Source organism: Triplophysa dalaica, chromosome 22 (genome assembly GCF_015846415.1).
Source record: "Triplophysa dalaica isolate WHDGS20190420 chromosome 22, ASM1584641v1, whole genome shotgun sequence".
In the NCBI taxonomy this organism is placed as follows: Eukaryota; Metazoa; Chordata; class Actinopteri; order Cypriniformes; family Nemacheilidae; genus Triplophysa; species Triplophysa dalaica.
In genome coordinates this window covers 18355553-18370431 of record NC_079563.1, presented here as the reverse complement: position 1 = coordinate 18370431, position 14879 = coordinate 18355553, and the positions used below count along the sequence as shown (strand labels likewise).

Sequence of the window (14879 nt, the reverse complement as noted above, 5' to 3'; positions counted from 1 at the left end):
TCCGAGCCCACGGCACGCCCGATCCCTCACAACTAAAGAGGGAGATGAGCAAACTAGGCATGGATGAGTTGTGACATCACCCGCTTGGGCATTCCAACATTCTGCGGTGAGTAACAGACACTGGAGCGGCCGGCGCTCCTGACATCAGCACTCAGAATAGTCTCGCTGGATTAGGCCCACAAACCCAATAAACGCGCCCACTTTGCAATTATTCACCTGCCTGTGGTGACCTGTGGACGATTCGCTTTTGAGGGTTTTGGGGTTGATCGTGTCCATCACAGCTGGGGTCGGTCTTGACAGATGATCCCAGGCACGGGACAGATATCCGGTCCGGCGGATCTCTCCTGCTCCACGATCCTATAACACGCAATCACCGTTGGGAAATCCCTGCACACATCCATCCAGGCGCTTTAGGACAGACCCCGGACGCTTGAGGCTTAAACGGAGAGAAAACTAAGGTGCATTAGTGGGACTCGGAGAATGTGATAGTGTTTCAAGATCATATCTCCAGTTTTAAAGGAAGAAAATGTCTTGTAGGTTAGCCAAAGGGTACATTCCATCCAGTTGTAATGCGCAGAGACATATAATCCACGTATACTACGGCGGCCACCTCATTCTTAAATAGTATCATCATCCAAAACCGGTTATAGATATCGGCTTATGCAAGCCATCTAAAAGTAGATATTTACAATCGTTTGTGAGAGGCGTTTCAATGATGTGGTTATTTAAAATGCAGACGAAACAGGTCAGCAAAAATAATGTCATCGAATTTTTGACATCATTTCTGGTTTATTTGGACTGAACTACTTCGATGAAGGAAAACAGATTGCATGACTTAAATATTTAACTATCTAAATTTTCAAGCATCTGTACATTATCAGTGTTTTTACTTTACTACATTATAAAGTACTGTATGTCATACTTTTATACCATAAGATTTCATAAATACTATGTGGTTTTGTATTACGATTTATAAGTACATTAAAAATCAAATAAATGTAAAAAGCTACTAGATATTTATTGTTCTGTAAGGGACAGTTCACCCCAAAATAAAAAATCTGTCATCATTCAAACCTATACAAGTGTTTTCTGCCAAACACAAGAGGATATTTTGAAGAATGTTTTAGCCAGTCCCCATTCACTTGCATTGGTTTTGTGTCCATACAATAGAAGTGAATGGGTTCCAGCGCTGTTCGGTTACCAACTTTCGTCAAAATATCTTCTTTTGTGTTCTGCAGAAGATAGTCATAATGGTTTGTTAAAGGTAAAGAATTGACATAAACGCTGTAGGAATAAAAAGCATGTTCACGTTTTTAATGTAGCAAACACTTGTGATGTGTCCAGCTCTTTTTGTCATATGAGAGCATGTTGCATTTCACTCCATCTGAAGAAATGATTTTATTATATTCATTACATTATGACGTTATTATATCAACAAAACACTGTCACTAAAATGAGGAAAACATATATGATAAAAACACAAAAAGAGAAATCATAGTATAATATAGAATGCACATAAAATATAATTTAGTTCTCGTAGTTGTAAAATGACACATTTTAGATTAATGTGGTTATTTGGTGTAGATATGTTCAAAGACGATATGATGTATTCCCTAAATGTGAACGGCAGGTTCAACGAGAGCCTGAGGTCTTCACAACAAAACTAAAATGTGCAAAGAGTTTTTCCAACTAAATATTTAAAGGCCACGCTGACTCATCGCAAGAGCGGCCGCACGGATTCCGATTCTTTCTGTCTTTCTGTTTGTTTACACACTGGACATCATGCAAACATGTGACCACTCACGAGAAGAACAGCACACACATACGATGAAAATAACTTCATATCAGCACTGGACAACAGTGTTATCAAAAATGTAAAGAAAAAGGTGTTCGCCAAGATTGTTCACACAGTGCGTTTATTTTTTTTATCTAAAAGAACAAAAACAAAAGTGGCCAGTAAAAAAACAACTGACAATATTAAATCGACTGTCTGCTCGAAACAAATGACACATTAGCAAAATCTCTCAACATTACTAGAAATCTCTAGGTGTCTGGTTTTCCTGCTCATACTTCTAAATGTCCCTATTCTCTCTCTCTCACACACACACACACACACACACACACACACACACACACACACAGACACACACACACACACACACAGACACACACACACAGACACACACACACAGACACACAGACACACAGACACACAGACACACAGTCACACAGACACACACGCACACACTACAATAAAGGTTGAAAAGTGGACAGTACAAATGTACTTTAATTCCTCTAAAACTGGAAGAGTGAATCTCATCAGATCTTGCGTTTCTTCCATTCTGGCTGATCTTTGTCTTCCTCTTCTTCATCCTCCTCCTCAGCAAACACAGGCTTTGGCTGCGTCCTGTCCAGAGAAAAAAAAAACACACCCTTAAGATGAATATCAACAATATAAGCAGAGAAAAGAGAGAGAGAGAGAGAGAGAGAGAGTGGGGTGAGGAGTGATTGACAGTGCTGGGGATAAATCCATTTCCCTACTTTCATTCGTCCACAGCACTCGCTGATTAAAATACAACATCTGCTGTGTGTTGAGTAATAGCCGGACACACACACAGACGTGGAAATATTATAGGACTGCACCTGTAAAAATCTATTTTTACAATTAATTCTTATTAGACGAATGAAAACACGTTCGCCCCAAAATCCGTCAAATGTTTACCTTCAGGACAAAGAACGACAGGACAATGTTTCACCGATAAAACAGCGAGCGTGAGAAACACTGGTGTGAAAAAAACTCACTCGAGTAAAACAATTTAACATTTATGCATCTGGCTTCACTTTGGATTAAAATTGTCTGACAAATGCATAAATGCAAATGTAAAACACAACACACAATAGTTTAGAGATTCATGACACATTGAGACACTAGAGATCTTGACCTGAATCCCCGAATCGTCTTCTTGAGTGTCATCTACACACTGTGTGTGTGTGTGTGTGTGTGGACACCTGACGACAGCAATTAAAGCACACAACAGACGCGGCATCATATTATCAGATCATTTGCTTTTCTCTGTGTCCAATGGCCTCATTAGTGTCACATGTGTCATTACTGTAGTAATTGAGTAATGAGACGAGATGTACTCTCTTCTAATGATGTAGATACTGTTACACACAAACATTTCAACAAGTAAAACTCCGAACACCAAAGAACACCTCTGTCCTTCGAGGCGAAATTAAAAAAACAAGCTTGAATAAACGTTTGTTTATTTAACGCATACAATTTGAACATGCATCATTTTATAACACAAAAAATGTGTTATTATTTAAGGATCTTTTTTACAAATTTTAAAGGATTTTTTTGTTTTATTTGTAAAAACGATCTTGATTTCTTTGCAATCCATTGCAAAAGAATAGCGTACACTCAAAAGTATTTTTGTCTTGTTTTCCAGAACAAATGTGAAAAAAATCTTGAATCGATCAAGATGAATTTTCTTGAGGAGCAAAATGAACTAAAAAAAGAAGTCTTGTTTTTAGACAAAAAAATAAAACGAGCAAAAAAATATCTGTCAATGAGGTAAGAAAGAAATCTTGAATTATGGTTGAGCTTTTTCTTAGAAAGATAATCTTGAATTTAGCGACTGACGCAATTGGCAGACATTTTTTTGTCATTTTTTTAAGCACAAATTTACTGAAACTTCATATGTTTTGTCTAAAAACAAGACTTATTTTCTTTGGTCATTTTGATGTTCAAGAAAATACATCTCGATTCAAGAATATTTACTCATTTGTACTGGAAAACAAGACCAAAATACTAAACAAGAAGGTCATTTTTTGCAGTGTAAAAACTAAAGTGAAAATATTGAATTTAATAAACAATGAAGCAAATAAGTCAAATAATGTTTTTATAATGATAATAAACAGATTAATAATAATTAATTATAATACTAATAATGAAAAGAAAATACAAAATGAGAGCAAAAGAAAATTATTAAAACTACATCATCTAAATCAGATTTTAAAACAAACCGATCTAACCGAACTAAACCTCATCATTCCTATCCAATCCAATCACTGGATTTAAAATGATCTCTGTATATAAAGAAGCTTGATTTCATCATGATATCCATAAAGAACAGATTCAGCTTCATTTAGCTCCTCTGGATCTGAACACCAAACAGTCAACCCCCGATCTTTCCAGACCAGAGCAGAAAACTGGAGATGAACAGATATAAGCGTCTGGTGGTGTTTGATCTGAGAAAGTATATTTCAGTAATGTAATGACTCGATGACTGTGACATACAAACAAACCCAAGATAGATGCGTTTGCTTATAGTCTGTGAACCCAGATTTTATTTTACTTAAAAGTGGGATTTCCTTTTCCATTAAAATTCCATAAACTCAAAGAGAAAAGCATTTAATATACTGAGCATTTAGTCAAAAACAAAGACCAGGATGAAATCTCTTTTTGGAGCCATGACTTTTTTGCAGTGACGTTTAATAAAGCGTCGTCATGGTGATGTTAGTGTAAGCATGAGGTCATTTCCCCTCGTCTTCCCACCTGTCCTGCAGATGAACCACAGGTGTAGATGAACATGCTCCACTAACCTTAGACAACCACAGAGTGTCACAATATCTTTTTGTCTCCATTTTCAACATTACAGTCCAAACCCGTGACGTGATGACCTTCAAACCCAAGAATGAAATCATTTATTCACGCTCTTGTCATCCTGCATGACTTTCTTTCTTCTGCAGAACACAAACGAAGATATTTTGAAGAAAGTTGATAACCGAACAATTCCCTTCTATTGTGTGGACGCAAAACCAATGCAAGCGAATGGGAGCCGGTAACCGACATTCTTCAAAATATCCTCTTTTGTGTTTGGCAGAAAAAACTCGCACAGGTTTGAGGGAGAGTGAATGATGACTCAACTGATGCAAAAAAGTCTCTTTAAGTTTGGCTCAAGTGTTCAAATGCCTTGTATATTTTTGAACGTATAAAAGCTCTTGTGCTTTTCAACAGCGTGTCCTGTAATCGGAGGTCTTCCGTTTGCTGCAGGTCTTCAAACATTTATGCACCTGTTAGCGGAGGTGTGACACTGAAGGTGTGTCACACACACACATGTAACCTGAACCGCACACACACACCTGTCCCTCTCATCACGCTCTGGTTTCACCAGCACTTTCTGTCTGCGACACCTATCTCACGTATTACCTGCGCACCTGCCAGCTGGCTGGAGGACGTTTACAGCCCGTCTGACTGTGAAGAGATACACTAGATTTTTGTGCATCCAACCCATAATTCTTGCCACTCACTTTTTATAAGCCGGGGCGATCCAGAAGGGGTTCTCCGCAGCCTCTTTGGCATGCCTCAGGATGGCTTCTCTCGGGTTGCTGTCGTCGCTTTTGTCCAGAGCGATGTTTTTCACGATGAAAGAAGACAACGTGCCCCCGTGGGCAGCCACACGCCCACCCTTACCTGCTCCGAATGCAAAAGAAAAGGTCAGAGTAGAGCAAACACAGAATTTCTGCCCACTGCTGAGAATGCTAACCACAACACCGTCACCACAACATTCCCAGAATGCCCGGGGTAAACGGAGACGGCTTTGGAAAAACAGGGGCCTCCCTCGCTCACGCGAACGTTAACAAAACATCCTCCGCCACGCGGAAAAGTGTATTTACGCTGTGTTTATACGCACGGGGATATGAGGAGAACATGAGTTGTGGTGAGCGAGGGAGACTTTGGTGATGGGAGGCTTCTGTAAGTCTCAGGGTGAGGAATCACTGTGAAGTTAAGACCACCGCTCCTGGTTCTCCGCCAGGTTTTTAATGTAATCATACTGTGTGTTTACTCAAAGCCACTGTCTTAAAACCCCGTTGCACTCTGGGACGGTGAGATGAACGCTCAAGACAAAAGCCATGTGTATGTGACTCTTTCTGTGAACAGTGACGCTATTAAATGAAATCATTATTTCCAAAAAGGGGTCTTTGACTAAAAATGCTTGTTAGTAATTGTAATATACACATTACTTTGACAGATTATGTTACAATAATGACACTGTAGGATATTAAAAATAAAAAACTGTTGAGAAAAGTGAAATGGGATAAAAACTGGTCCTGTTCTTGACTGTTCTTACTTTGTTACTTTTGTCTCTCTATCGCCATCTATACTTATGACATGAAATAGCAGGTTACCATATGTAGATTTTTCCACGTGCGCTAAACTAACGAATTCCCACCCAGCGTCTCCAATTATACATTATTATCATTATAAGCTTTCCATCGCGAATCAAGGCGACAGTTTTCAAAACGTTTTTCTAATGTACGACTAACGTGTTTATTTTCTAACCCAAAAGGTTTCTCGAAAAGCTTTACGAGATGCCATTTGTGCCATGTTCACAGAAAGTGTACGAGACTGAAGTGTAAGACAGGGGTACATCACCTGGACCAGACATGGGCGGCTCTGGTTTGTGACTCTTGACGGGGTCCAGACGGTCCTTCTCCAACTGTTTCCTGGTGCTGCGCTGTCGAGGCTCGCGGAACATGGGCAAAGCGTGAGCTGCGGCACAAAAAACACACACGGATCATCGAACACAATACACTACTACGCTCTCGAGAACATCATAGCAACCGTCGAAGATTGTCGCGAACAACGTGTTTTTATTTACTTTTGATTAAGCTGCACACGTTTCACACTTTGTCAAACACAACCAAAATAAATGGCCGAAGAGTTTCAGCGCGTGCGTGTGTGTGTTTTACTCCAGGGTCACAGGAGATGCTCTCCGTGTTGGAAAGATGAAGCGTTTTTCCATTCAGGAGTTCTGTGCTAATTCCACTCGCGCACGCTACATTAAGCAAAAAGGTTACCGGCGACACATTCTGTGCGTTTTTTTCTCAATGGACCATCATTCTGCGTCCTGTCAACTTATTTTCCACCACTCGACCTATCGTCTCTCCAGTGCCGGTCACGTGACGCGTTACGTCGGACGGTTCTTAACGGGAGGGTCTTTAAGTGCATGTGAAAGCGGGTGCAGGGGGCGATCACGCGCTCGGGGGTCAGGTGTGGGCAGCGCTGCCGTGACTGGCGCTCTCGTGGCAGAAGCGTGATGATAGAGTGACACGCGCTAATGGCATCGTGCCCCGCGGGTGACCAGCGGCAATCCGATTGAAAGCACTTACACTGGTGCAAGCCCACACACACACAATCTGGTTAATGGGTCTGGGACAAGACCTAATGCAGGATGACACCTCAGAGGGCAAAAAAGGCCAGTATTATCGCGCGTGCTGTCCTGGACTCTTATCACCCAGGGTCGTTCGTGTCTGAGTGCAGTTTCGGACTTCATTTGGATTTCTGGAAAACTACATTCGATATTTTTAGCTTCGGTCTTGTTCTCAGAATGTTCAAACGTAGCAGATGCTTTAGCAGTGCACAGTGTTTCTGTGGGATTGTGCAGAGTTTTGTTGAGTCGTGTGACTTTTTGGTTCAAAAAACAACATGATGACATGACATGTTCTCTACTCACGTGTAATGATGTAGTCCTGCGTCAGCGTCTCGGCGTTTTTCGCCTTCATCTTACTCTTCACCACACATAACTTGGCACCTCTGAAGAACAAGCAATAAAAAGATTTGAGCTTCCGAAAGCATCAGCGGGATTCAATTCTATCCAACTTTGTCCTAAACTTGCAAACAATTAATTTCAGCCAAAACAGCCTAATAATAGAACTGTATTAACCCAGAAAAAAAATTTGTTGTGACATCTACTAAATCTTCACAAACATTCTGTTATTTCAGGTGTGACTCCAGAAGAACAAAACATCAGGGCATTGCTTTGAGTGTGTGAAGGGCTGTGTGTACCTCTGACTCTTGACCGGGTCATAATAAACTTTGGCCAGACCGTTCCCCGTTCCAACCATGATCTGATTCAACTTGGGATGCCAAAGACAGCGAACGACACTCTGAAATAACACCAGACGAGAGAAAGCAGACGGTGAGACAGAGGCATGAAGTCAACATTAACCAATTTGCAGGCATAAAACCTTGAGCCTGTGTAAAAACATGCTCTGATATCTAAGTCTGTAGTGTGTGCGGTGTTGAGCAGAGGTGAGAGAGTGCCGTGGCGTTCTCACTGATCTCCAGTTGACTATATTTGGCCGTTGAGTCGAGGTCTGGATCTCAAAGACTCCGTGTGACAAATGGGCCACTGTCAGGGGCGTGTGTGTTTTCAGAATGCTCTGACTATTGAATACCTGATATCTAATACAGGGGATAACATCTGACACTGTGAATGTGGCTGACATCTCATACTGAAACACTGCGAGATGCACTGCATTAAATGCATGCCATTATTGCATTTAAGGAATAGTTCATTATTATGGTTCATAACTGCAGTAAAGAAATAAAACATTATTGCATAAAAGAGATAGGTCATTATTGCATTAAACCAATAGTTTTTCGCTGCATTTAATGCATGGTTCATTGTTGCCTAAAATAAATAGTTAATTGCATCAAACCAATAATCCATCACTGCATTAAAAGAAGAGCTCATTATTGCATTAAAAATAGTCTATTGCATTATCCCTACAGCCCTTTACTGCATTAAATGCATAGTTCATTATGCATAAAATAAAAAGCTCATTGCATTTAATACAATAGTTTATCATTGAATTAAAATAATAGCTTGCTATTGCATTAAATATAGTTCATTGCATTAAACGCATAGTTCCTTATTGCACTAAACCAATAGTTCCTCGCTGCATTAAATGCATAGTTCATTGTTGCATAAAAAAATAGTTCATTGCATTACACCAATAGGTTATCATTGCATTAAACGTAAAGTTCATAATTGTGTTAAACCAATAGTTCCTCGTTGCATTTAATGCATAGTTCATTGTTGCATAAAAAAATTGTTCATTGCATTAAACCAATAATTCATCACTGCACTTAAAGAACAGCTCAACATTGCACTAAATGAGTAGCTCACTGCATTAAACCACGAGGTCATCTTTGCTTTAAATGCAGAAATAAACAGTATATTGATGCATTTAACAAACAGATAAATATTGTTATAGTCATAGTTCTGAAAATGTTAATTCTGGCATCATGTATTGCAGAATAATATGCATGCTGTGTGTTCACAGGACATATAAGACATTTTGGAGAATGTGTAATGAATTGGTGTACTTGGGTCCAAACGCTAAGTAAAAGTTTGAAAAATAATCTCTTAAAATGGGACATTTTAGTATGCGCAAGTCATAGACACACAGGTCAAAGTTGGCCTGATTTCAAACAGACAGATCTTGCTGTCTACGAAGTGTACAAACTCCTGCATGCAGATTGGTAAAAAGCTACGAATGCATGCAAGGGAGAGGGGGGGGGGGTGAAAGCTGCTTAGCCTCCAGCTGTTCAGCAGTTCTAAACCCTGATCTTCCTCTCTGCCTGCAATCCACCATCCGCGGGCTCAGTTAAGTCTTCCTGACCTAGAATACGGCTTTACACGAGCCCCTCATCCCCCCTCAGCCTGATCATAGATGAGGTATAAGTTCAGCCCTTATTAACTTAACTGGATGTTGGGTGGTTAATCCAACTCTGTGGGCATGTGGTGAAGTAATTGATTATTTAGGAAGATCTGGAAGATTTGGCTGCGGATCTGAAATGTTCTTCGGAACGACGCAAAGTAATCTCCCGGCAGTTCACTAAATTACCCTGCAGATACTGCGCTGCAGCGTTACCATACTGCACATCTGCCTGAGCATGTCCAACTACAATCACAGACAGAACTGAAAAGAAACACAATGAAATACTGAATCGTAGTGATATTAATAACATTCCATTCTGTTAAATGGACGAAAGATCAGAAAGAAATAATGTGTGTCTAGCAGAGGTGCTTGTGTTGTGTTAGCATCTGCCGATTTGAATTGTAAAAACTGGTTCATTTTGAGCTTCTTCAGTGATTTTTTGTCTACCGAGATTAAAATGTATGTCGTGTCGACGTCACATATAGTACATTGTATTCTTTTTATTTAGAAAGATAAAGAAATCAATATTAATCGATTTTTTATAGCCAAAATGATAATTTGGAAAGTGAAGAACGCACTTATATCACAAGGAAAATAAACCATTCACGTAATTGTTTCCAATTTTATGAATTAATTTAATTTATACTCAAGGACTTTGGAAGAAATATAAACCGAAAGCACATCAACTAAAGAAGATCTTCATAATAAAATAAATGTAAATTTTTAGCTTGTAAAGCGTTGCATGTTTTCTACAAAATCTTACGGGAATTAAGGGAACTATTGGCTACCTAGTATGAATTTGTATGTTTATATTATTCGTAAGTTTCATCACAATTTGCTTTCATGCCAGTGATGGTTAGGTTTAGGGGTGGGGTTAGGGGAGGGGCTTCCATACTGCTTTTTTTGAATAATCATGAATTTTTGTACGATTCGTACGTACAAATTCATTCCAATGAGTCACCTCGTAAAAGAGTAACGAATTCCCGTGAGATTGTGTTGAAAACACGCAATGCTTCACAAGTAAAAAATATACAGACTAATTTTTATATTTTTTCGTCTCATTAATGTTACTCAAATCTGACTGAGTGTCACAAAATAATACAAACACAACAATTCGACCTCAGATAACAGTGTCAACTGGAATCTGAATGGGAATCATAATGTCTCAATAGTGCTTCCCAAGATCCCTTATCAAACGCACAGCATCCACACCTCCAGCTATCTTCACAGCCCATCTGTGCGCTCCTCCTCACAAACAAACTATCACAAGACTTACAATAAGCCCATTTGTCCTGACAAACGCACGCAATCAGGGACGTGTCACAGTTCATCACGCCAGCATCTCAAACTCATTAGACTGCAGCAGAACGGCGGTGTGGCCCCTCGCGGATACGCCGCTGCCTCTGTGGACTCTGGAAATAGCAGTGATATACCGGTCTCAACATGAATCTCTGACTCCCACTGCGATCCTGTTTACCACCAGAGTCCAGCATCAAGGCCACAACGCCGCCAAAACACAAACTGCTCTGCAGTAACTAAAGCGCAAATGTTTCTGCTGGCAAGTGGAACGAAAACATTTTTTTTGCGAGTGAGTCACCTTGTGCATTTACTGCGGTTATGGCAGAGTCTAAAGTGACATTTCGGTTCCTTTTTCAATCCGTAGTCTTTCCTAAACAAAGCAAGCTGTCGACAGACAGGCGGTTCTGATCGTGCGCCACGGAGAAAGACCCACGGAGAGATGATCCAATACTATCAGCGGATGCAGAGGATGCTGCTGTCAATCAGACAAAACCGAGATACGTCAGTGGGCTTTGTGTCAGGCAGACACAATCTATTTCAGGGAGAGACAGACAGGTTGAGACTTCTTTGCATATCTCCTGACAGTTATGAGAAGAAAACTGCAGGATTGTGCAAACGACCGCGGCAGGAGGAGAGAGACAGAACTTGCGCATGGCAACAGAGCCAAACCGCTCGAAGACACCTGGAGTATGTCTGAACATTAAAGAGCGACGGTGCTTTTAGCTCAAAGTTACATTATTAAACAAAGCCCCGCTGGATTGTATATATTTTTCGAATCGAGCTTAAGCCCGTGTGCACGACCTGAAGCCTACAAAGCCTTCAGCTACAGAACATTCTGCAAACACACTTCAATAAACACTACATCACTTAGGTCAGAAAAGGACTGGTTTGGTTTTAGCTTTTGGGCTCGGATCGAGGTCAGCCGCATTCCAAACCCAGATGCCCCTGCAGGAATCCCAGAGAAGGCACGCGTCTCACCTGGTTTTTGCACCTTGTGGAAAGACCGAGAGCCACCCCTGGAGTATTTACTCTTTCCAGCGTCCACCTCCCGGCACGGAGCGCGACCTCGCCGCGGGGTTACGTCCGATGTTTACACTGACATGATTGGTAGCTCTCGGTTTCGCAGGACGGCCTGGCGCAACACTTCATAAAGACAGCACTTAAATTCTTCAGCCGTCTTGCCGAGAGACGCGCTGGATAAACACAGTAAATAGCTGCTCGGCGGGTCGACGGAGTGCACGCTACCTAGAAATAAATTCAGAGCGGTATTTCCAACAAACGAAAGTCCTGATGTATACTTACAGAGACAGGTTAACTAAAAACAAAAGTCGTTTATTCACCCTTGTGTCGATTAAAACCTGTATATGATTCTGTATCTAGCGGAACACAGGAGAAGATATTTTGAGAAATGTCTCTGTGGTTTTGTGCTCATAAGATGAAAGTCAACGGGGGTCGATTTCGTTCGGTTGTGCAGGTTTGGAATGACGCAAGGAAGAATTTTCATTTTGGGGTGAACTGTCCCTTTAAGAGAAAAATGAAGATGTCCCTCATGTCGGTCTGAACAAATGATGGAGGCGGTGAGTAAACGTTTCATGTGGACTGTTCCTTTAATATCTCTCTCTAGTTCATCTCTACGAGGCTAAGCTGTTCGATGGCATTCTGTCAGGTTTAAGATGTGCCAGACCGGGTTTAGGCCATTAGTCCTGCCGGTGTTATGACTGCACGAGGAGCTCTGGGACCGGGCGACCGCTTTCATGGCGAAAGCACTCAGAAGTACATTCCATCACTGACGGCCACGAGAGCTTTCAGCTGTCACTCACCTCACCCGTATCTACACCGAGACACCTCAGTGAGCTCAGAGCGACGTAAACTCACGGGAATCGCTCCATCAAGCACCTGATGAGAAGTCTTGTCATGGTTGTCGCCAGGGTTAAAAATAAATGTTTTTAATTCATTCGTTTCATGCCTTCAATTTATCTGCAATGACATCACTTGACAAACTACACATCAATATAATAAAGTTGAAAATGTGTCAAACACAGGTGTACTCTGGATGACAATGGAACGTGCTGTTAATGTGCCATCACTGTTATATTGAGCAGTAAATCTCTTCTGTCTGTCTGGCATCTCTGAGGCGTTAATGGACTCGATCTTTTCGCGAATGACATCATATGGACCGTTTTCGCGCAAACACATTTTTTGTTCCTCCAACACTAAATATGAACATTAAAGCAATTTGCAATATAAATCAATTTAGTTTTTTTCGGTTGTCATGCACAGTCACAGGTTAGACTCACTTTTCATTTAATAAATGAAAATTGCCTGAAGTGATGCTTTCAAGGATGACATGACATCTATGATATGATTGTAATGTGGAAAGCATCTTCAGTATACATAAAATGCACAATAATACAAATTATCATTATTTAATAATTAAAATAATAATTATGACTAAAATCATAATTATTATAAATAATAATAATAACCCATTGATTTATTTAAAGACCTCAGCTGTCATGATTTTTGATGAGCAAATCAATTTAGAAAGACAATATTCCCTTATCTTCCAAAAGATCAAACCGGCTGACTGCAAATCTTTCCATTTACAGAGACATAAAGTTTGCCAAGTTTAGTAAATTCAAGACGTCACGCTTCCTGGAGTTTGTATGATTACATAAAAATCATTTTTTATTGGAACCTCTTGCTCCGTAAGTGCTCTGCATTTTATAACAACAACCGTAATTTCCGATACGCGAACATCTGGCAACGTGAGCCGGTCTGCTGCTTTCCTTTGGATTGGCTAACAGACCTCATGGCTGGAAAACCATTACACAAACAGAGGCACTTTGTACACTTTCTCTCTCACTTAAACCTATATCAGCTGTCCAGCTCCGAACTTCAATTTGTCAAATCGCATTTTCTCTTGGGCACACATCAGTAGACAGAACTGCTTTTGAATCAGTTTGTCTCCACTTTCGGAAACAGAAGTTCAGGAGGCAGATAAACTTACCGCATTGGCCACTTCGATCTCGTAGACCTTTGTAAGCGACGCTCTCTCAAAGAAGAGCAGTTTTCCATTGCCCTCGTCCTTCTTGACGGATGTTCCCGTTACGAGGAGTTTATCATCAGGGCTAAAACAGCAATCCGTCCTGTTTTTGGAAAAAAAAAAGGCGAGATTAGAAACACGATCATTGGTTTGAAACGTCTTCTTAGGGCGTCACAGTATCTTTAACTTCATGTTCTCTTAAAAAAAGTGCTTCAAAAGGTTCTTTGATGCCATAGAAGACTATTTGGTTCTATAAAGAACCTTTAACCTCTGATTCACAAAAGGTTATTTGTTGCGAAATAGGTTCTTTAGATTGTAGAGATGATTCTTTAAAGAACCTTTGACTGAATGGTTCTTCTATGGCATTGCTGTGACAAACCTTTTAAGCACCTTTATTTTTAAGAGTGTACACGGTTATTGTGACCAAAGATTATTAGACGGTATTATTGCGTTATCTATCCTATTTTATAAATAAAAATTTAAGTCAATTTTTTTTTTCGATTTTCATTATCATCATGTGTGTGATATCAACACGATATCTATGTTCATGAGTACTAAGGCTCTCACAATAATTTCACTTTGTGATTATCGTGGGCAAAGTATCCAGTGTACCGATATTATCATGGTATCTGCGCACAAATGTATCTTCAACTTTGTTTATTTTGTGTTTTCTGTTTTTTGGCCAACGAATCAAACTTAAAATTTGAGTGTAAGGATATTTGTAACCATTGTGGCCCCTAAGGCGAGTGTAGAATTATGTACGATGTTATAATTAAGTATTGATGAATGTGTAGAATTACATAATCATGCACCATAAAGCCCCATAAGTTAAGATAACTGAAAACATTTGAGGCTACTAACCTCAAAACTACCCAGTTATTTTGAGTAAAGAACACTAAAAATAGATAGTTGATAGTTAGTAGTTAAACACACTTAAACGTTTGTAAGATAAATTAATGTTTGCTTATTTTTAATGAGAAAATTGTACTGTTCGAAATACAGGTTTTTAATATCACGT

General features: G+C 40.0%; 1 protein-coding gene across 1 annotated transcript in view; it reads right to left on the bottom strand.

The window, feature by feature from the left end:
• Positions 1-1293: 1293 nt before the first annotated feature.
• LOC130411955 (WD repeat-containing protein 70) overlaps positions 1294-14879 on the bottom strand; it is a 44776-nt gene continuing 31190 nt past the window's right edge. The window contains exons 13-18 of the mRNA XM_056736985.1: positions 13826-13964; positions 7856-7956; positions 7524-7603; positions 6443-6559; positions 5317-5479; positions 1294-2407 (exon numbers count right to left, since the gene is read on the bottom strand). Of these exons, the coding sequence (XP_056592963.1) occupies positions 2320-2407; positions 5317-5479; positions 6443-6559; positions 7524-7603; positions 7856-7956; positions 13826-13964 (688 nt within the window). The 3' untranslated portion in view covers positions 1294-2319. The remainder of the gene's footprint in view (positions 2408-5316; positions 5480-6442; positions 6560-7523; positions 7604-7855; positions 7957-13825; positions 13965-14879) is intronic.